Source organism: Staurois parvus, unplaced genomic scaffold, assembly GCF_062004578.1.
Source record: "Staurois parvus isolate SC_StPar_1 unplaced genomic scaffold, SC_StPar_1.0 ptg000709l, whole genome shotgun sequence".
Lineage (NCBI taxonomy): Eukaryota > Metazoa > Chordata > Amphibia > Anura > Ranidae > Staurois > Staurois parvus.
Window position 1 is genome coordinate 1,692,099 of NW_028318505.1, and position 24,581 is coordinate 1,716,679.

The window sequence follows — 24,581 nt, forward strand, 5'->3', positions numbered from 1 at the left end:
GAACCAAGATGTTGCACGTTTACTGGTGTGTTTGGGGTCGTTGTCTTGTTGGAACACCCATTTCAAGGGCATTTCCTCTTCAGCATAAGGCAGCATGACCTCTTCAAGTATTCTGATGTATTCAAACTGATCCATGATCCCTGGTATGCGATAAATAGGCCCAACACCGTAGTATGAGAAACATCCCCATATCATGATGCTTGCACCACCATGCTTCACGGTCTTCACAGTGTACTGAGGCTTGAATTCAGTGTTTGGGGGTCGTCTGACAAACTGTCTCCACCCACTAGACCCAAAAAGAACAATCTTACTTTCATCAGTCCACAAAATGTTGCATCATTTCTCTTTAGGCCAGTCAATGTGCTCTTTGGCAGATTGTAACCTCTTCAGCACGTCTTTTTTCCAACAGTGGGACTTTGCGGGGGCTTCTTGCAGATAGCTTGGCTTCACATCGGGGTCTTCTAATTGTAACAGTCCTCACAGGGAACGTCACACCTTCTTTCATCTTCCTGGAGCTGATTGTTGGCTGAGTCCGGCCATTTTGGCTATTCTTCTATCCATTCCAATGGTAGTTTTTCGCTTTCTTCCACGTCTTTCAGGTTTTGGTTGCCATTTTAAAGCATTTGCCATCATTTTAGCTGAGCAGCCGATCATTTTCTGCACTTCTTTATATGTTTTCTCCTCTCCAATCAACTTTTTAATCAAGGTACGCTGTTCTTCTGAACAATGTCTGGAACGACCCATTTTCCTCAGAATTTCAGAGAGAAATGCACTGTAACCGGCATGTACAACATTTGCTGCCTTCCTTCCTTAAATAAGGGCAATAATTGCCACCTGTTTTTCAAAGAATGAATGACCTCACTAATAGAACACCACACTGCTATTATTTTGAACACGCCCCTTTCAATGAGTGATTCAATGACACAGAATCAGCAGCATGCATGTCATGACTGTTGGGTCTGTTGGATTTCTATTACTCTACTACACCTGCTAGGAAATTATTTGCCATGTAGAAATATCATTTCCACCAAAAACAGTGATTGATCCGGTTAGTGATGTCTGACTGCTATTATTTTGAACACAACTGTATATGTGGCTGTGCGGGCCACGTTTTGCGCGGGCAGCAGAGCCCATTCATTTGAATGGACTCCCGTGCCCGTGACACGCAGGGAAAGAAGTCCCTGCGCTTCTTCTGAAAAACGCAGCCCGCACGGGAACCTCGGTTCTCAGTACGGTTGCGTTTTCCAGTGTGGGCAGCGTGCCATTAGAACTAATGGCACCCGCCAGCGGGTCTGCATTCCTCTGTGCGGGTGGTACAGCTGCACGGATTTTCGTGCGGATCCGCACCGGCACCACCCGCACAGATGTGAACCAAACCTAAAAGAAAATGCATTGCAGGTAAAGCTGAATTCTGAGTACATAATCATTCATTGAAATATATTCCTCCACAGCCTAAAACAGGGGTCTCCAAATTGTGGCCTGGGGGCCAGATGCGGCCCTCTGCTTGCCTTTATCTGGCCCTTACGGCACCTTTCCTGCCACTAATGCAATGCACTATTCCTACACACAGAAGGGGTTTTTTTTACCTTCATGCATAGAATGTATGAAGATAACAAGCTTTGAGCCTGTAGAACCACCCCCTCACCCTCCGGAGGATTTACCCCCCTTCCTTACCAGGCCATTTTTTTGCGATGCGTTATTTTAACTGACAACTGCGCGGTCATGCAACGCTGTACATAAATGAAATTTACATCCTTTTTACCCCACAAATAGATCTTTCTTTCAGGGTGGTATTTGATTGCCTGTGCATTTTTAATTTTTTTGCGCTATAAACAAAAAAAGACCGACAATTTTGAAAAAAAAATATTTTAAAATTTTTTCTATAAAATTAAAAAATTGTAAAAATCTAATTTTGTCATAATATATTCTGCTCCGTGTCTTTGCTAAAAAAAAAATCCCAATACATGTAAATTAATTGATTTACGTGAATGTTATAGCGTCTACAAATGGCGGTATAGATACTGGAATTTCTATTTGTTTATTTTTATACTAGTAATGGCAGCGATCAGCGACTTATAGCGGGACTGTGGCGGGCATTCTGACACTGGGGGGGGGGACTGACTAACTGCCACTGACATCCCCAGTAACACTTAGCCCCGGTTCACATATATGCGGCCGTGCGGGATGCATTTTGCACGGACACGATTCATTTGAATGGACTCCTGTGCTACGCAGGGAAGAAGTCCCTGCACTTCTTCCGAAAACGCAGCCCGCACAGGAACCTCGGTTCCCAGTACTGTTGCGTTTTCCAGTGCGGGCGGCGTGCCATTAGAACTAATGACACCTTCCTGTGGGTCCACATTCTTATGTGCGGGTGGTGCAGCTGCATGGATTTTCACGCGGATCCGCAGCGGCACCACCCGCACAGATGTGAACCTAGCTTAATACAGTGATCAGTGCTAATAAAAAGCACTGATACTGTACTAATGGCACTGGGCAGGAAGGGGTTAACATCTGGGGCGATCAAAGGGTTAACTGTGTGCTGTGTGTGTTTTACAACATGTGCTGTTTTACTTGGGAAACATGCTGCTGTTTATTTCTCTGCTGTTCAGAGAAAATACACAGCAGCATGTCCTTGCTGGCAGGAGAGAGATCTGTGTTGTTTACACACAGGTCTCTCCCCTGTCAGTTTTTCCCTGACGATCATTGGGTGCCAGCAGGGAATCTCTGGCCGGGAGCTGGAGATTGACATCCCAAGCCGCAAATGGCCAATTACTTGGGAAACATGCTGCTGTGTATTTCTCTGCTGTTTAGAGAAATACAAAGCAGCATGTCCTTTCTGGCAGGAGAGCGATCTGTGTTGTTTACACATAGGTCGCTCCCCTGTCAGTTTTTCCCCGATGATCATCGGGTGTCAGTGGGGAATCTCCGGTCGGGACCCGGTGATTGACATCCCAAGCATCCCAAGCGGCGCGGGTAGGGCGGCACACACTCGCACGCGCTTCCTACCGGGAAATGCAAATCTTGTATATTTATTTATTTAAAGTAAACTTACGCAGCACTTTACATATATATTGTACATTCACATCAGTCCCTAACCCTCAAGGGGTGTACAATCTAAGGTCCCTAACTCACATTCATACATACACATACTAGGGGCAATTTAGACAGGAGCCAATTCGCCTACCAGCATTTCTTTGGGGTGTATATACATGATTTTGCGCAACCCTGCCGCCCTGTAGCAGTATTTCTGGGGCAAGTGGTTAAAGCATGGCCTATGGAAGATTTTGGGTGCCAAGGATTGTCATTGTTTCATTGGTGCACACAATTTTACGTGCTTGACAAATTTGGTATCTATTTACTCAGTTCAACCTTTCTTTTTCACATTTAACAAAACAAACTGCATAATATTTATTAATAATAATAATAATAATAATAATAATAATAATAATATACTGCGCACCAAAATTAGCTTCTTGTGTATTGTTTACTGAATATTTGTGCTTGATAAACCGTCACACTAATATTACATGGCATAAAATACTGGAACTTCCACCATTTTATTGGTGTCAGAAAATATATACTGGGGATTTTAACTAATCTTCAGGCCTCTTTTCTTTTTTTTTTTCTTTTTTTACCTTCCCTGGAGGTATTCCCGAGCGTAACTCAGGGTAAAGCGGTAACCCCGAGCTACACTCAGGAATACCCTGCAGCGTTGCTCTGGGATCCCTTTTGTACTTACCTTGTCCTTCGCTCCCGCAATGTCCCCCCTGCAGTGTCCCCGGCCATGTCCTCCGGCCAATGCCGGCATCTGTCTCCCGGTTTCCGTTCCCTGTGAGTGTCGGGACGTACGGGGGACGGAACTGGCGGGAAATTTAAAAATGTCAAAAAGTGGCATTCACTAAATACACTAAAATCACATAGTATAACATTCCTGTATCAAACCATTTCACATATATTTTGTCCCGAGTGCTTTGTCCGGCGCCCTGCCTGCATTTTTACTGTTCTTTCTGCCTGGAAACTGAGAAACGTCCATTGGGTCCAAAAAGTGTCCCTTTAGGTCAATAGCGGTTTTAGACCGGCTAGAGAACAGCGATAGTAAATCAGAACCACTTGCAGAATTGAGTGATAATGATTCGTGGGGGAAATTCCTCATCAGACACTGAAAACGATATTGTGACTTTGCTCAGTGATGTGCGAACTTGGCGCTATATTTCACATTTCAGTGTTTTTGGTTTGATTATATTATTGAATTAAATGTATTATTATTATGATATTATTATATTAATATGATTATTTATTAAATTATAATTTATGATTTCGTGTTTCAAATTTTATCATCCCCGGGATGTTTACTAGACTCTTGTCGGACAGATTTCAGTGAGTTATTCCTAAGAATTACAGCCTACAATAAAAAAACGACATATTTCCATGCAAAAAAATGTACCGCTTTGAGCACAGAAATACTGACATAATCAGACCGCTAGGGAGGTTAAAGGAGTGCTCAGGAAGGGAATGGGTTAAGGAAAATGAAGAGATTCGGGTCCCGGTTTGAAGCAGAAATGTCTGATGAATTTAAATTCAAACGATGGTGAAGGACAACTAGAAATTGTGTGCGGTCTACCAAGGAATTTTTACACCCCGCTATCCCTGATATTTACCTTTTCAGGCAGTTAAATCCAAAAACCCGGCTCTGCCGCCAGAGGCGGACGGGTGACCTTGGTCATTCCACCCTTTATAGGAGTCACTATTGCGGTCTGCTGTGTACAATTAACAACCTGTAAAAGGTGGACTGACTACACAGTGCTGCGGGACTCCACTGATAATGGATCGGGACTCCGGAGTTAATGAAGGGAGCAAATCATCTTCAAACACTGGTCCAGTGCTTTATGAAGTGTGACAAAAAATGTTAAAGAGAACCATAAAAGTGCACAAGGTAACAATACCTTTGACCTTTGTTATAGCTGACCTCTGATTCTCCAAATCTTTTTTAGACCCAGTGACATCATCACTGGGTCTTTGTGCTTCTCTATGCAATGCAGGCAGACCATGGCTGGTGAGAGGGTCCAGCAGGGTGCTGTACATAACTTCCGGAAGACATCACAGCACCCTGCCTTTCAAAAGCCCTCAGCCCTGATACAAGCAGTGGGCTGGCTCTTGGGAGGAGTTATGCAAATATTAAAATGCAGTGATGGGTGCAAGTCAGTTTGGAGGAGTGGGCGTTTCTAGACAGGCTTCATTTGTATGTCCATCTGCAAATAGTACAGAGCCTTCTGGGCAAGCTGCACATGCTCAGTTTGGTGTGTATTGCTATAGAGGTGAAAACTCCTCCTACAAGATTTAACCAGTGCTCAGCTGGACACTTATAGAAGTCACAAGACTGCCATATACTGCTGATGAGAAAAGGTATTTTACAAAAATAATTGCATTTCCATGTTCTGTGGGAGACCAGATATAGTGAATGCAGGGTCTGGGGAGACCAGATATAGTGAATGCAGGGTCCGGGGAGAGCGGATATAGTGAATGCAAGGTCCGGGGAGAGCGGATATAGTGAATGCAGGGTCTGGGGAGACCAGATATAGTGAATGCAAGGTCCTGGGAGACCGGATATAGTGAATGCAGGGTCCGGGGAGACCGGATATAGTGAATGCAGGGTCCAGGGAGAGCGGATATAGTGAATGCAGGGTCCGGGGAGACCGGATATAGTGAATGCAGGGTCCATGGAGACCTGATATAGTGAATGCAGGGTCTGGGGAGAGCAGATATAGTGAATGCAGGGTCCGGGGAGACCAGATATAGTGAATGCAGGGTCCGGGGAGACCAGATATAGTGAATGCAGGGTCCGGGGAGACCAGATATAGTAAATGCAGGGTCCAGGGAGAGCGGATATAGTGAATGCAGGGTCCGGGGTGACCGGATATAGTGAATGCAGGGTCCGGGGAGAGCGGATATAGTGAATGCAGGGTCCGGGGTGACCGGATATAGTGAATGCAGGGTCCGGGGAGACTGGATATAGTGAATGCAGGGTCCGGGGAGACCAGATATAGGGAATGCAGGGTCCGGGGAGACCGGATATAGTGAATGCAGGGTCCGGGGAGACCAGCTATAGTGAACGCAGGGTCCGAGGAGACCAGATATAGGGAATGCAGGGTCTGGGGTTTAGGAACACTTCAGTGCTGACTTAACTCTTGCTGATCTCCCCAAGCCATGACTCATTTGGATTGTGCCTCGATTCCCATCGAATATACTGTACATGGCCAACATTGGAATTGAGGATTGAATTCCTAGATATGACTTCAATGCCATCAGAAGCAGATCAGACATTCCATACATGATACAGTGTCATTCCATCGGTATCTGGACAAGGAATCCAGTTGGAGATGAAGAGGAGCTCAGAGCCCATCTCTCAGCGTCTCCGGGGTGGTCCCACATACTTTCTATATTTCTGCCTTATCATAAAACAATGGAGTCTTCTGACATGGAACTAGAAGAGATAAGATCACCCTGGAATCTTATCTATAGCGCTCGCCCTCTTGGTGTACGATAATATTGCTGGCGCAGAAACCCCCGAGAGTTTGTTTTCCCGGATGCTCTAGATGTACGTTCGCTTTATTTATACAAAATTCCTGTTTATTTCATATTGCTTCTTCCTGGCTATCACATCGATACAATGTTCTCATGTCGCTGTTAGCTGACTTCCGATTCGATTGACTCGAGATCTTAAAGAGCACTTAGCAGGAAAAGATGATGAATATTATTTCGTTCATTCGGTTTGTACATACTTTTCTTTTTTACTAAATAATCGCTTTCTAACGGTGGCTGTAGACGATTCGATTTTATTATTTGATCAATATGAGATTCGATCAAAGTGATTGAATCCACAATTAATCTAAGAATTAGCCCGGGTTCACATATATGCGGTGCAGTACATCTCATGTGATTCGCACAGGAACCGCACCGCATTTTACCAAACTTTGGTGCAGATTCCTACCTTTTGTTACCCTGAAGAAATATCTGTTTGTTTATCTGTGTCCATGTGCAGAGTGAATCTGTATGGGAGTAGTTTTATATTTATCAATCAGCTGCCGGGCCAAACTGACGATTGTTTTTTGACCATATTGACAAGAAAATTTGAAGGAGCAGGCTGGACAATTTTTGTCAAACAGAATCCTGACTGTGAATGTGGTTTTCATTTGGAAAAAATGGTACATATTGTAATGTGCATGCTCTGGGCACAAAAGAAACCTATTTATTATATATGGATTTCCATTCAAGTAGCAGGTCTAGATGGAATTTTAAAGGCTTTAGAACAAAACTGGTTGACGGAGCATTCTTCCCACTGACCCCCAATATAAAGGGCATTCTTCCCACTGACCACCAATGTATGGTGCATTCTCCTTACTCAAAACCAATGTAAGGGCATTCTTCCCACTGGTCACCAGTGTAAGGAGCATTTTTCTTGCTGAATGTACATTGGTGTAAGGGACATTCTTTCCACTGATCACCAATGCAAGGGGCATTCTTCCTACTGGCAACCAATGTAAGGGGTATGCTTCCCACTGACCCCCAATGTAAGGAGCATTCTTCCCACTGACCCCCAATGTAAGGAGCATTCTTCCCACTGACCCCCAATGTAAGGAGCATTCTTCCCACTGACCACCAATATTAGGGGCATTCTTCCCACTGACCAGCAATGTAAGGGGCATTCTTCCCACTGATCACCAATGTAAGGGGAATTCTTCCCACTGACCACCATTGTAAGGGGAATTCTTCCCACTGACTGCCAATGTAAGGGGAATTCTTCCCACTGACCACCAATATAAGGGATATTCTTCCCACTGACCACCAATATAAGGGACATTCTTCCCACTGACCACCATTGTAAGGGGAATTCTTCCCACTGATCACCATTGTAAGGGGAATTCTTCCCACTGACCTCCAATGTAAGGAACATTCTTCCCACTGATCACCAATGTAAGGGACATTCTTCCCACTGATCACCAATGTAAGGGACATTCTTCCCACTGACCTCCAATGTAAGGAGCATTCTTCCCACTGACCTCCAATGTAAGGAACATTCTTCCCACTGACCTCCAATGTAAGGGACATTCTTCCCTCTGACCTCCAATGTAAGGAGCATTCTTCCCTCTGATCACCAATGTAAGGGACATTCTTCCCACTGATCACCAATGTAAGGGACATTCTTCCCACTGACCCCCAATGTAAGGAACATTCTTCCCACTGACCTCCAATGTAAGGAGCATTCTTCCCACTGATCACCAATGTAAGGGACATTCTTCCCTCTGACCTCCAATGTAAGGAGCATTCTTCCCTCTGATCACCAATGTAAGGGGCAGCAGTGGCATCCCTAGGGGGGTGCGGGCCACACCAGGTGACACCATCACAAGGGGTGCAGGAGCAGGATGCCGGCACAGTGACAGCTGCCCCCGCCCCGGTATAGCGGTAAAATGAATATCCCCTGTAGCAACTGCACATGTGCCAGTTTCAGGCTGAAGAAGCCGATCACCGGCTCCATGCTAAAGTCGGAGATCAGCTTCTTTGGCCTGAAACCGGCACATGCGCAGTTGCTACAGGGGATACATATCTTCAAGGGATACTCATTTTACCGCAACACCGGCACCACTCCTTCCTCTCTGGAGGGGTGACACCAACCCTAGGGATTCCTCTGAGGGGCAGTGTTCTTACTGGCCACTGATGTATGGAACTTTCTTTCAACTGGCCACCAACGTAAGGGGCATTCTCCCCACTGACCATCAAATAATTGAATTTTGCAAGCATTTTCTGAGGCCTGAAAAATATTTCAAGGGTTCTTCTGGGGTAAAAGGTTGAGGGGCAACATGATGCTGATTTCATTAAGAGGAAAAGAAAGTTTAAACAAAATAATAATGGGGAGGACACAGTAAGACGCTCCAATAAATACATCAAATTAATGGTGAAAATTGAAGCCTAACTGGAAAATTGTCTCCTGTGTTAGGCGTTTCCAGACATTATTGATGGAGAGATATATATGAATTAGATGTGAGAAGTTCGCTCCCACACGTCTACAGCTCAGAGCACACCCAGACTTATTTCTTTAGGTGACTTAATAGAAAATTAAATATTATCCTTTAAAAACTTAGAAACATACTCAGAAGACTGGGTGGAATGGCGACTGTGGCCATAGTCGTGTTTATTCCTCATACTCTATGATCGCTCTCCATCGATGTAATATTGGTACAGAAGTATTCTCTAACTAAAAGCGCCTTGTGTGTATTAGTTTTGTATTTTCATTTGTTAAAGCGGGGCTACCATAACAATTTACAGTATTTTCTGTACTGACATTACTTTATTAAAAAAAAAAAATGTAAATATAAATATATATATATATATATATATAATTTGTTTAATTTTTAGAATATATATATATATATAATATATATATATATAATTTTTTTTTCTATTATTATTTATTTTTAAATTTTTTTTTATTTATTCTCTTTTCCCCTCTCTTTCTCTCTTTAAGATATATCTAAACCGAAAATCTGTTTTCCAACATGTTTTGACATAATTGTATACAGTTATTTTAAGAGAAAATATAGGCAATATAGTTACACATTTTGCTGGGTCCTGAACCCTACGCTATAGAATCCATGGTTTCCTTATGCCATACATGGGTCGAATTCCGAACGATTTTTCATCCGATAATCGAAAACGTCATTCTCTCGGTAATCCTATGGTGCCATCAATGATTTTGAAAATCGGCCAAGTCATAAAGTTCACCCAATGTAACAGGCGAAACTTCTGTTCCTTCCAGCTCACGGCTCATGCTCATATTCTTTTCGGAAAAACGATCGTACGATTTGACCATCATTGAGTTTAAAATCGGTCGTTTTTCACGAATGTTCCAACATGCCCTATCACCGAAAAGGGGAGGAACCATGAAAATCGTCTGGTGCCATTGACCCCACTAACAGAGCGAAAATCAGCCGATTATTCTTAGGTCCAAAATAAATTAGTCAAATTTCGACCCATGTATGGCCAGCATTACCCTGCGCTGATGATGGGCAAAAATCTTAGAACAGCTGTGTGCAGTTTGGAATAAATTTTGCGGTTTGTAAACAGCGCTTATAAATTTTCCGGTACTAATTGTCCTTTATTTTTGCCGCACACAGGAAGTGAACTGACCGTTGCTGCTGAGTTATCGCCTACCTCAACATGGAACTCTTCCAGCGACCTGGACAAAGGTACAGAAAATTCTTTATACGCCTTTGATTTGACATGTTTCATTAAAATCTGGGCCGAAGCAGAAATTTTGTTCATCTGGTAATCCCTTTGACGTTTAATGACTGAAATTTTGAAAATGGGGAAAGTGTTTCAAGATGTGATGTAATCATTCTCAGCACAGCCAGCCTTCGGGCTTGGTGAGTCTATTCTAGGATAGTTATGGGTCAGCATAGACCCTTTCTATCTTTCCAGTAGCATTCTAACTTTTCTAGTAGTCAGGAAATACTTTTCCAGTTTTCCAGTAGTCAGGAAATATGAGAAAGAGTGCAGTGGTGACAGATGTGATGATTTGGCAAGTTGGTTCATCCTCCTGCAGGATAGTTATAAGACCACATAGCCTCAGTTCTATGTTTAAAGTGTCTGAGACCTATAGCAATGGATAGGTGACCATGATGGTTGAGCGTTATCCTCCTTTAGGAGAGCAAGGGTTGTGGGAGTTTCCTGCCTTGAACTACGAAATTATTGTTTATGTGTTTCATAGTTACACAGTTATGCAGGCCATAGATGGGTCAAAAATCGGCCGATTGTTTGGCCGAAAATAAAATCGGCTGATTTTCGGATCGTTAGTGGGCTAATTGTTCGGCCATTTTTCGGTATTTTGGCAGATTTTTTTTATCGGTAAAGTTGGAAAAAAATCATCCGATTTTGCCGATCGGCCGATTTTCACGGCAATTATGGGCAAATCGGCCGATCTTTTTACCGATAAAAAAATCTGCGCATGAGCAGTGACCTGCAAGAGGAAGACAAAAAGAAGAAGAAAAAGAAGAAGAAGAGGATGAAGAAGAGGAGGAGGAAGAAGAAGAAGAGGATGAAGAAGGAGAGGATGAAGAGGAAGAAGAAGAAGAGGAAGAAGAAGATGAAGGAGAAGAGGATGAAGAAGAAGAAGAGGATGATGAAGAAGAAGATGAAGAAGAAGAGGATGAAGAAGAAGAGGATGAGGATGAAGAAGAAGAAGAGGATGAAGAAGAAGAAGAGGATGAAGAAGAATTCCAGTCCGGCAAAAAGTGTCCCTGCAGAGAGCTCCGCTATTTCTTTGACAGTTCCTTGACATTTATAGCGGCTGCAACAATGTATCTATTTGTTTCCGAATAAAAACATCTGTATCCGAAATGGATACAAATAGATACATTGTTGCAGCCGCTATAAATGTCAAGGAACTGTCAAAGAAATAGCGGAGCTCTCTGCAGGGACACTTTTTGCCGGCTGTAGACGGGATGAAAATCGGCCGATTTTTTTTTACCGTTCCTGGTAACGTCGGCCGCTTGAACGACCGATTTTTCGTTTTTTTAAAGAAAAATCGGCCGGTTTTCTCCCCATCTATGGCCTGCATTAGTCTGGCTGAAAAAAGACAAAAGTCCATCCAGTCAACCATAGGAAAAAAAAAAAAGTTATAATCCTACACCCACAGTTGATCCAGAGGAAGGCAAAAAAAACCCAATGATATGAGTTATTTAGGTGGTTTGTACAGGAACTACATATACCTGTTGTGGGAACTGGCATCACGGGTAGAGCTTTTGAAGCACACAGCCACTTGCTTTCTTCTTTTTAGGGCCGTTTTTGGACCAATTTTATTTATAAGAAAGTTCCACACAATACGGGTTTCCCACGCAGGGGTATCCACCATCAATACAAACAAAATAAAGATTCAGCCTCCTGGCTCTCTCAGGTATACAGCTAAGAGCCCCTTGCTGCTCTGGCTCCCACCTCTCCTAGGTGGAGCCCTCCTGACTCCTGGGCAACGACCTCCTGTCTGCTGGGGTGGAGCCCAGAACCCTGGTGCTGACTCTAGAAGAGGTCCACAGACACCTGACCAATTAGTCTCCTGGCCATTCCCAAAACCTAGTCCGAGGATTGGAGATTTCATCCCTCCCAAATCACTTTGAAATTTCCAGGATCCAGGTCCCAAAATGGACTTTACAACCAAATGAGGAAAGTGAAAAGCCAGTTTCCTCCGTATTAAACAAGTTCCCTGGAGCCCCTCAACCTGCCTTGTTGAGAATCCCGGGTGAAATATCCTTTCTACACTGTGACAGGTCACCACACTGTCACACTGTATACATAGGAGAACATCCGTCTTCCCTGGACATTCACAGTTGGGTAAAAGAAATGCCTGTTGAATGGTTTGATGATGTCTGGTCAATCACTAATTGTCCTCCTGCCTTGAAACACTGCTCTGCAAGGCCAGGGGAAGAGAACCCTGACATGCTAGAACAGCAATGGGCAAATTACGGCCCGCGGGCCGTATACGGCCCGGCGGACCTTTTAATCCGGCCCGCGGAGCTAGGCTCCCGCTAGGCTCCTCTCACAGTCCGCCCTGAAGACCGGTGTAGCATGAAAATCTGTCTCCTATGAGGATCTGTCCCCCTCGACGTATCTGCGCATGTGCCGGAGATCGCCGATCGGCTGCTAATGCCTGAAACTGGCACATGCGCAGATACGTCGAGGGGGACAGATCCTCATAGGAGACAGATTTGCATGCTACACCGGAACGCGGGAACACGGTGAGAGGAACGCGCGGAGCAAAGGTAAGTGAATTGACACAGGGGGGACTTGGGGACTTAATATGGGGGGTGAATTACTATATGGGGGATGAATTACTATATGGGGGATGAATTACTATAGGGGGGATGAATTACTATGGGGGGATGAATTACTATGGGGGATGAATTAATATGGGGGATGAATTACTATGGGGGATGAATTACTATATGGGGGATGAATTACTATAGGGGGGATGAATTACTATGGGGGATGAATTAATATGGGGAATGAATTACTATATGGGGGATGAATTACTATATGGGGGATGAATTACTATATGGGGGATGAATTACTATATGGGGGATGAATTACTATGGGGGATGAATTACTATATGGGGGATGATTTTACTATGGGGGATGAATTACTATATGGGGGATGAATTACTATGGGGGATGAATTACTATGGGGGATGAATTACTATATGGGGGATGAATTACTATGGGGGATGAATTACTATATGGGGGATGAATTACTATGGGGGATGAATTACTATATGGGGGATGAATTACTATATTGGGGACGAATTACTATGGGGGATGAATTACTATATGGGGGATGAATTACTATGGGGGATGAATTACTATATGGGGCATGAATTACTATATGGGGGATGAATTACTATGGGGGATGAATTACTATATGGGGGATGAATTACCGTATTTTTCGCTCCATAAGACGCACTTTTTTCCCCCAAAAAAAGGGGGGAAAATGTCAGTGCGTCTTATGGAGCGAATATGGAGCGGCCGGTCCAGTATTTCCACTGCCGCCGTGTCAGAATACCGGGCCGGCCGCTCAGCTCTACAGCGGGACCTTAGAGATGACTGCTGACCTTTGGGGAGGGAGGGGGAGCGGGTACCTGAATTTGACAGGTACCCGCTCCCACTTCCGTGGAGTTGTTCTTTCATCTTACCCGTTCCTCTATCCAGCGGCGCCGTCTTCCCGGCTTCTGTAGTGTGGGCATGACAGCCGGGTGTCAAGTGCGCATGCGCAAGAAGCGGTGCTTTTTGTGAATGGTAAGGCGGCACCTGGGACACATGACAGATCCCAGAAGCCGCCGGACCAATCACAAAGCGCAAGTGCTTCTCGCTCATGCGCACTGGGCACCCGGCTGTCATGCCGAGCGCCATTACAGAAGCCGGGAAGACAGCGCGCGGCTGGATAGAGGAACAGGTAAGATGAAAGAACAACTCCGCGGAAGTGGGAGCGGGTACCTGTCAAATTCAGGTACCCGCCCCCCCCTCCCCAAAGGTCAGCAGTCATCCCCTGTACTATCCACAGTCTCTGGTCATCCCTGTGCTGTCCGCAGTCTCTGGTCATCCCTGTGCTGTCCGCAGTCTCTGGTCATCCCTGTACTGTGTCCACAGTCTCTGGTCATCCCTGTACTGTGTCCACAGTCTCTGGTCATCTCCTGTACTGTGTCCGCAGTCTCTGGTCATCCCCTGCACTGTGTCCGCAGTCTCTGGTCATCTCCTGTACTGTGTCCGCAGTCTCTGGTCATCTCCTGCACTGTGTCCGCAGTCTCTGGTCATCTCCTGTACTGTGTCCGCAGTCTCTGGTCATCTCCTGTACTATGTCTGCAGTCCATTAGTTCAGAATTTTTTTTTCCTGTTTTCTGCCTCTAAAACCTAGGTGCGTCTTATAGTCAGGTGCGTCTTATGGAGCGAAAAATACGGTACTATATGGGGGATGAATTACTATATGGGGGATGAATTACTATGCTTACTATGGGGGAATATTGCTATACTTATTATGGATGACACATACACATCATTCATCTACTCTTGGTCCGGCCCCCGGGTCCAATATATGAACCCATTGCGGCCCTCAAGTCAAAAAGTTTGCCCACCCCTGTGCTAGAACATAGTCCCACCAACCAACCAGGGCCATGAAGACCAAAGGAGAAGCAATGTGGTTATGTGACCTGAATTACTGCCATGAAATAAATGTATTTCTAGGAATTTTCTTTCAACTTGTTCTCATTATATTCATTTTTCATACCTTGTCCTACCTAGAGAAGTATAGATAGCTATGGTCTACAGCAACTGCTTTAAAAAATGGGTTCCCTGCATAGAAAATAATTAATACCCATTTCAGACAGCCAATTTTCTCCCTCTTGAAGAGCTCAGCTTTGCTTGAGAGTCTTCAGCATCTCACACTTCCGCTAGTGCATGGTTCCCCACTGTGCTCTGTGGTCCCCTCCACCAGACCCTTCATCACTACAGGATAGACTGGTGTAGGGCCGGTGGAAGGAACCACAGCACTCGGCAGTTATTGTCAGATAATGGGCAATTCTGCAGCAAGTTTAGTTCCAGAAAGCAAAGATCAGCAGTGTGGGAGGAAGGACATGTATAATTTATTTTCAATGCAGGGAATCCATTTTTGTTTCTCTTAAGGCTGTCCCATGGCTTCAGGTCATCTCTGTTAAATCTGTCATCCGTCCATGGAACATATGTTGATACTTAATGAACCACAACCAAGTAGTATATAACGTTGTGGCTGATTCACCGCCCAGTTGATGGTGTCTGCCCAGTTCCCCGTCGCTCAGTCTAGCAATGAACAATTTTGCTCACTAGAGAGTCGTACATAACGTCCAGCAGCAGAAGATGAGAAATTTGTCATTCTAATGGCCAACTTGAGACACATCTTACCCTATGCTGCTTTCAGGGACACTTTAGGCTTGATGTGTGGATAGTAGGCTAAAGGTCAGCGTTCTTGGTGGACGTTGAAGACAACCAAGTTCCTTGATTTACTTGTGTATATAATCAATTTTACTTTTGTTTTAAAGAAGAGTAAAAACTAGATATCAGTATACAGTAGAAGCAACATTACACAACTTGTCAAGAGTGTCTTACAAGTATTGGTATATAGGCATAAAGGTGCATTTATACTAAATGATGGAAATTGTATGTAGAGATGTTACAGTCGAATACACAAGAGGTACATTATCAGGCAACATGTATATAAAAAAATCCTGAAACAAGTCCATGTTGTCTTGTAGCATTGCACAGTTGACCATTAGGATATGAATATTATAACAATGGAGCCATGTATTCCTTCATATATATTATTTTTATATGTTTTGGATCAGCCATTCTCAACCAGGATTTCATGGAACTCTAGCATCTCTCCAAAGGTTGATAGGGTTTCTTTCATTAACTTTCCATTTGATGGTGTCTGTATCGTTCCAAGACCAATACCACTTGGCAGAACCAGCAGCATGACACCAATTATTATTTTTTCAGTTTGTAGTGGTGTCATTCTGGCCACCAATGTAAAAGTGCCATTCTACTGGTCATCTATGTAAGGGGCATTTTTATACTAGCCACCAATGTAAGGGACATTTTCCTACTGTCCCCCAATGTAAGGGACATTTTTCCACTGGTATCCAATGCAAGGGACATTTTCCTACTGGCCACCAATGTAAGGGACATTTTTCTACTGGCCACCAAGACAAGGGACATTTTTCTACTGGACACCAATGTAAGGGATATTTTTCTACTGGCCACCAATGCAAGGGACATTTTCCTACTGTCCACCAATGTAAGGGACATTTTTCTACTGGCCACCAATGCAAGGGACATTTTCCTACTGGCCACCAATGTATGGGATATTTTTCTACTGGCCACCAATGTAAGGGACATTTTCCTACTGTCAACCAATGTAAGGGACATTTGTCTACTGGCCAGCAATGCAAGGGACATTTTCCTACTGGCCACTAATGTAAGGGGCTTTTTCCTACTGGCCACCAATGTAAGGGATATTTTTCTACTGTCCACCAATGCAAGTGGATTATTGCCGCATTGGCATGGATTATTGCAGCATTGGTGTGGATTATTGCCTCGTTGGTGTGGAATATTGCCTCATTGGTGTGGATTATTGCCTCTTTGGTGTGGATTATTGCTGTGTTGGTGTGGATTATTGCCTCGTTGGTGTGGATTATTGCCTCGTTGGTGTGGATTATTGCCTCGTTGGTGTTGAATATTGCCTCGTTGGTGTGTAATATTGCCTCGTTGGTGTGGAGTATTGCCTCGTTGGTGTGGAGTATTGCCTCGTTGGTGTGGAATATTGCCTCATTGGTGTGGATTATTGCCTCGTTGGTGTGGATAATTGCCTCGTTGGTGTGGATTATTGCCATGTTGGTGTGGAATATTGCCTCGTTGGTGTGGAATATTGCCTCGTTGGTGTGGATTATTGCCGTGTTGGTGTGGAATATTGCCTCGTTGGTGTGGAGTATTGCCTCGTTGGTATGGAGTATTGGCTCGTTGGTGTGGATTATTGCTGTGTTGGTTTGGATTATTGCCTCGTTGGTGTGGATTATTGCTGTGTTGGTTTGGATTATTGCCGTGTTGGTGTGGATTATTGCCACGTTGGAGTGAATTATTGCCTCCACTGTTTTACGTAAATTTGCCCAAGGAAGGGGCAGATGCTGGCAGAGGAATTCGTTGCGGGTCGTCTCTCCCATCTATGTTGAGTCATATACTATGAAAGGTTGAGCGGTCCAGCAGCACAATATACTTCTTCCTTCATTACCACGCCGACCATCTGCTGTGCTCCTTATAAAAGTTGGAGGCTTATTGCCTCGTAAATCCAGCACATGTGGAAGTGACTTAATCCTGTTGTGATAGCAGGTCACAGCGGTGTGACACGCCAGCCCCGCGTCGGATACAGGTGTAACAAATTCTCAGAATGTGATGGACGGATAGAGATTGGAAGAAGAAGGGGAACTCTGTACTATCTGTAGGAACTTGTTTCCAACTGATTACAATATGATGTAAGGCGGAGAGGGATGAAATATGTTTCTGCTTTCATTTACAGACATGCGAGGGGAAGATTCTGCAGCAACATGATGAGTGAAAGCGGATGGCTTCTCTCCCATATTTATATCATAGAATATATTTTGCAGTGCTGTATAGGATGTGTAATAAAAACGCTAAGCTATGTTCAAAGGATAGACTGGTGTGCATAACGTACTGGCGCCGTTCCAAGCTGGAGCATAAAAACATCACCTCATCGGCATGAAAGTGGGAGCGGTGTTCTCAGATAGGTCCAGTCTTGAAGCTCCTGCTTGGGTGTGGACGCCACTCCGACCACTCGTGGAAACCTAAAGTAAGATGGCCTCAGCCGTGACTCCCGCCATGGACTGACGCGTTTCGCCCCACCCTCCGGGGCTGACCTCTGTGATCAAGCCTCATGCGCAAGGCGAAACGCTTCAGTGGGGGTGGCTGGAGTCACGGCTGAGGCCATCTTACTTTAGGTTTCCACGAGTGGTCGGAGTGGTGTCCACTCCCATGCAGGAGCTTCAAGACTGGGCCTATTTGAGAACACTGTGACTCCGGCCACCCCCACTGACACGTTTTGCCCCGCCGGTGAGGCTTGATCACGGAGGTCAGCTCTGGTGGGTGGGGCAAAACGCGTCAGTGGGGTGGCTGGAGTCACGGCTGAGGCCATCTTACTTTAGGTTTCCATGAGTGGTCGGAGCGGTGTCCACTCCCATGCAGGAGCTTCAAGACTGGGCCTATTTGAGAACACCGTGACTCCGGCCACCCCCACTGACACGTTTTGCCCCGCCGGTGAGGCTTGATTACGGAGGTCAGCTCTGGTGGGTGGGGCAAAACGCGTCAGTTCATGGCTGGAGTCACGGCTGAGGTCATCTTACTTTAGGTTTCCATGAGTGGTCGGAGCGGTGTCCACTCCCATGCAGGATCTTCAAGACTGGGCCTATTTGAGAACACCGTGACTCCGGCCACCCCCACTGACACGTTTTGCCCCGCCGGTGAGGCTTGATCACGGAGGTCAGCTCTGGTGGGTGGGGCAAAATGCGTCAGTTCATGGCTGGAGTCACGGCTGAGGTCATCTTACTTTAGGTTTCCATGAGTGGTCGGAGCGGTGTCCACTCCCATGCAGGAGCTTCAAGACTGGGCCTATTTGAGAACACTGTGACTCCGGCCACTCCCACTGACACGTTTTGCCCCGCCGATGAGGCTTGATCACAGAGGTCAGCCCTGGTGGGTGGGGCAAAACGCGTCAAGGCATGGCTGGAGTCACGGCTGAGGCCATCTTACTTTAGGTTTCCACGAGTGGTCGGGGCGTCATCCACACCCATGCAGGAGCTTCAAGACTGGACCTATTTGAGAACACTGTGACTCCGGCCACCCCCACTAACGCGTTCCGCCCTGCCCACGAGGCTTGATCACAGAGGTCAGCCCCGGTGGGTGGGGCAAAACGCGTCAGCACATGGCTGGAGTCACGGTTGAGGCCATCTTTGTGGCATGATTGGTGAGTTTAAAAAAAATGCCCCAGAAACGCCTCTTCTCATTGAAATCAATGGAAAAACGCCTCTGAGAAGCATTTTTGGTGCAGTTTTTAAGTCACGTATCCTTTAAAAACGCTCAGAAAGCACGGCAAAAGCGTGGTAAAAATGCCCAAATGCGTTTTTGCTGTGTTTTGGCGGCGGATCTGTGTGAAAGTAGCCTTAAGCTACTTTCACACTGAGGAATCTTTGAAACGTTTTTGCGTTAAAAAAAAGTGACTTAAAAGCTCAAGAAAAACTCCTCTGAGAAGTATTTTCGGTGTAGTTTTTAAGTTTCTAAGAAAGTGCGGTAAAAACGCCTATGTGTTTTTGCGGCGGATCAGTGTGAAAGTAGCCTTAATAATGATTTCCACGTGTCCCGGGATGCGTGCGTTTTTGGAAGGCGCGGATGTGAATGCAGCCGGATGTCCAGTCCCGGGGAACCTCTACATCCATTTCTGATGTGTTCCCCCCCCACCCCACAAGGATCCCTGAATTTTGTTACAATGTATTCTACATTCTGTAATTTATGTTTGGTGACTCTTTTATAACCGCAGGAAATGCGACCCCGAAGCCGTAAATTAGCCGTTGGTTTACGCATTATTCTCGGCGCTGACCATTTAGCCCGCGTGTTTTCTTTTCCATCGGAGGGAGTTCCAGCCGTATTTTACATGATAATTATTTTTACTGCCCTTCTATGAATATTTATAGGAAGCCAAATATCGCAGTTCGCATCGCAGCGCCGCGCACACGTGTTTCCCAGAGTTACTCATATTCCCAAAGTCACGGCCTAATTTCATCCCCCTGGGACGCATTAATCTCCGACTGCGCGGTCGTAAATAACTAATTAAACACATTATATTAGGAATATTGGCGGGCTCCCTGGGCGCCCCCTTCCCGTCGCAGAGGACGCTAAGTGACGAGAAGGTCAGGAGACGTGTCCCATTAAGCTTTCTCCTTGAACTCGTATGACGCTGCTGCTAAAACAGACATTTAACAGGTAAACATCGGGCTAATGGAAGCCAGATACAACGGACTCCATATGTCCTCGTGTCCGCGGAATAGCTCCTGCGTCTGGGCCAAGCACCATTAAACTCACACCGCCGCATTCCATAGTGTCCGGACTTCCAGAGGCCCTGTCCTTGTACCAAGTAGTTCTACAAAAACTATAGTCCTGTCCTAAGGTGACAACGCTGCTCCTCCAAGGATACCATGGGCTGGTGTTGTCACCCTGGGACAGGAAGGGTGTTACTGGCAGGATCACCGGGTGAATATAAGGCTCCATGCACACGGGGCGTTTTAATAACGCTGGTAGATGTGTAAAGTCACGTTAAAATCGTGAGTTTTCTAGATTTTTTGTGCGTTTTTGCATTCGCGTTTAACAGCGTTTTGCCACATTTAGCGGCATTTTACCACGTTTTTCTGTGTTTGTGTTTTTAGCGGGTTTTTGGGGTACAAAAAAGTCCAAAAAGGTTGGTTTGTGGTGTTTTACCGCATTTTACTGCGTTTTACCGCTTTTTGCAGCGTTGGAGCGTTTTTACAGCTAAAAAAGTCCTTAGAAATCCACTTTTTCTGGGGGGTTTTTCCAGCCAAAAAACGTCCCAGTTGATTCCAGTCTATGTGTGCATGGACACACAGGATAACATGCCGGGGATGGACACATAGGATAACATGCCGGGGATGGACACATAGGAAAACACGCCGGGGATGGACACGTAGGATAACATGCCGGGGATGGACAGGTAGGATAACATGCTGGGGATGGACACACAGGATAACATGCCGGGGATGGACACATAGGATAACATGCCGGGGATGGACACATAGGATAACATGCCGGGGATGGACACATAGGATAACATGCCGGGGATGGACACGTAGGATAACATGCTGGGGATGGACACATAGGATAACATGCCGGGGATGGACACATAGGATAACATGCCGGGGATGGACACATAGGATAACATGCCGGGGATGGACACAGAGGATAACATGCCGGGGATGGACACGTAGGATAACATGCTGGGGATGGACACACGTAGGATAACATGCCGGGGATGGACACACAGGATAACATGCCGGGGATGGACACGTAGGATAACATGCTGGGGATGGACACACAGGATAACATGATGGGGATGGACACATAGGATAACATGCTGGGGATGGACACATAGGATAACATGCTGGGGATGGACACATAGGATAACATGCCGGGGATGGACACACAGGATAACATGATGGGGATGGACACATAGGATAACATGCCGGGGATGGACACGTAGGATAACATGCCGGGGATGGACACACAGGATAACATGCTGGGGATGGACACATAGGATAACATGCCAGGGATGGACACATAGGATAACATGCCGGGGATGGACACACAGGATAACATGCCGGGTATGGACACATAGGACAACATGCCGGGGATGGACACATAGGATAACATGCTGGGTATGGACACATAGGATAACATGCCGGGGATGGACACACAGGATAACATGATGGGGATGGACACGCAGGATAACATGCCGGGGATGGACACATAGGATAACATGCCGGGTATGGACACATAGGATAACATGCCGGGGATGGACACGTAGGATAACATGATGGGGATGGACACGCAGGATAACATGCCGGGGATGGACACATAGGATAACATGCTGGGGATGGACACACAGGATAACATGCTGGGGATGGACACATAGGATAACATGCCGGGGATGGACACACAGGATAACATGCCAGGGATGGACACATAGGATAACATGCCGGGTATGGACACATAGGACAACATGCCGGTGATGGACACATAGGATAACATGCCGGGTATGGACACGTAGGATAACATGCCGGGGATGGACACGTAGGATAACATGATGGGGATGGACACGTAGGATAACATGATGGGGATGGACACGCAGGATAACATGCCGGGGATGGACACATAGGATAACATGCCGGGGATGGACACACAGGATAACATGCTGGGGATGGACACATAGGATAACATGCCGGGGATGGACACGTAGGATAACATGCCGGGGATGGACACGTAGGAGAACATGCCGGGGATGGACACACAGGATAACATGCTGGGGATGGACACATAGGATAACATGCCGGGGATGGACACATAGGATAACATGCCGGGGATGGACACACAGGATAACATGCCAGGGATGGACACATAGGATAACATGCCGGGTATGGACACATAGGACAACATGCCGGGGATGGACACATAGGATAACATGCCGGGTATGGACACATAGGATAACATGCCGGGGATGGACACATAGGATAACATGTTGGGGATGGACACATAGGATAACGTGCCGGGGATGGACACATAGGATAACATGCCGGGTATGGACACGTAGGATAACATGCCGGGGATGGACACGTAGGATAACATGATGGGGATGGACACGCAGGATAACATGCCGGGGATGGACACATAGGATAACATGCCGGGGATGGACACATAGTATAACATGCCAGGGATGGACACGTAGGATAACATGCCGGGGATGGACACATAGGATAACATGCCGGGGATGGACACATAGGATAACATGTTGGGGATGGACACATAGGATAACGTGCCGGGGATGGACACATAGGATAACATGCCGGGGATGGACACATAGGATAACATGCTGGGGATGGACACATAGGATAACATGCTGGGGATGGACACACAGGATAACGTGCCGGGGATGGACACATAGGATAACATGCCGGGGATGGACACATAGGATAACATGCCGGGGATGGACACATAGGATAACATGCCAGGGATGGACACACAGGATAACATGCCGGGGATGGACACACATAGTATAACATGCCAGGGATGGACACGTAGGATAACATGCTGGGGATGGACACATAGGATAACATGCCGGGGATGGACACATAGGATAACATGCCGGGGATGGACACGTAGGATAACATGCCGGGGATGGACAGGTAGGATAACATGCCGGGGATGGACACATAGGATAACATGCCGGGGATGGACACACAGGATAACATGCCGGGGATGGACACATAGGATAACATGCCGGGGATGGACACGTAGGATAACATGCCGGGGATGGACACATAGGATAACATGTTGGGGAGTTTACTGACTGTAGAAAAAAACGCCAAGAGCCATAAACAGCCGCTGTAAAAACGTCCCGTGTGCATGAGGACTAAAGGAAAAAAACAGAAAAGGGGAAACTACCACAGCCACCACATCTAAAGACTGGCAAGCTGCAATATATAGCAGTTTTGCTCTTGCGTTTAGATTTGGACTGTGTTGTCAGACCATTCACCAGCACGAGAATGTGTTCTGTAGTCCTAACACACTTCCTGTCCTAAGGTGACAACGCTGCTCCTCCAAAGATATCATGGGCTAGTGTTGTCACCTTAGAACAGGAAGTGTGTTACTGGCAGGATCACCAGGTGACTATAACAGAAAGAAAAAGGAAAACTAACACAGTCAACACATCTAAAGACTGGTAAGCTGCAATATGACATTTTTGTTCTTGGGTTTAGATACACTTTATATAGACCCTGTTTTCAGACCATTCACCTACATGAAAATCTGTCTTCTGTAGTCCTAATACACTTCCTGTCCTAAGGTGACAAAGCTGTTCCTCCAAAGATACCATGGGCTAGTGTTGTCACCCTAGGACAGGAAGTGTGTTGCTGGGAGGATCACTGGGTGAATATAAAGCAGAAAAAAACAGAGAAAGGTAAACACAGCCACCTCATTTTAAAGAGATCCTGTTGCCAGACCATTTATTTCAGCAAAGTCTGTTCTGTAGGCCTAATACACTTCCTGTCCTAAGGTGACAACACTGCTCCTCCAAATATACAGTTCAGAGTGTGTTGTCACCCTAGGACCGGAAGTGTTTTACTGGCAGGATTACCAGGAGAAAATCAAGGTAGAAAGTAACTGAAAAAAAGGAAACTAATGCAGCCAACACATCTATGTACTGGTAAGCTACAATATATGACATGTTTGTGCTTAGGTGTAGATACACTTTATATAGACCCTGTCGTCAGACCATTCACTTCAACATAAATCTGTGTTCTGTGACACTCCCTGTCTATCCCAAGGTGACAACACTGCCCCTTAATAGAAACCATGGGCTAGTGTTGTCACCCTAGGACAGGAAGTGTGTTACTAGCAGGATCACCAGATGAAAATAAAGGGAGAACATTTGAAAACGAATTCAGCCACCACGTCTAAGGACCGGAAAGCTGCAATATATGACATTTTTGTTCTGGGTTTAGATACATTGAGATCCTGTCACCAGACCATATTTCTACAAAATTTTGTGTTCTCTAGGCCTAACACACTTCCTGTCCTAAGGTGACAACGCTGCTCCTTCAAAGATACAGTCCGGAGCGTGTTGTCACCCTAGGACAGGAAATGTTTTACTGATAGGATCACCA

At 45.7% G+C, this 24,581-nt stretch overlaps 1 protein-coding gene across 1 annotated transcript in view; it reads left to right on the top strand.

The window, feature by feature from the left end:
* ROR1 (ROR family WNT receptor 1) overlaps positions 1 to 24,581 on the top strand; it is a 441,584-nt gene that overhangs the window by 263,923 nt on the left and 153,080 nt on the right. Inside the window, exon 2 of the mRNA XM_089653390.1 lies at positions 10,173 to 10,244. Within this exon, the coding sequence (XP_089509516.1) occupies positions 10,173 to 10,244 (72 nt within the window). The remainder of the gene's footprint in view (positions 1 to 10,172; positions 10,245 to 24,581) is intronic.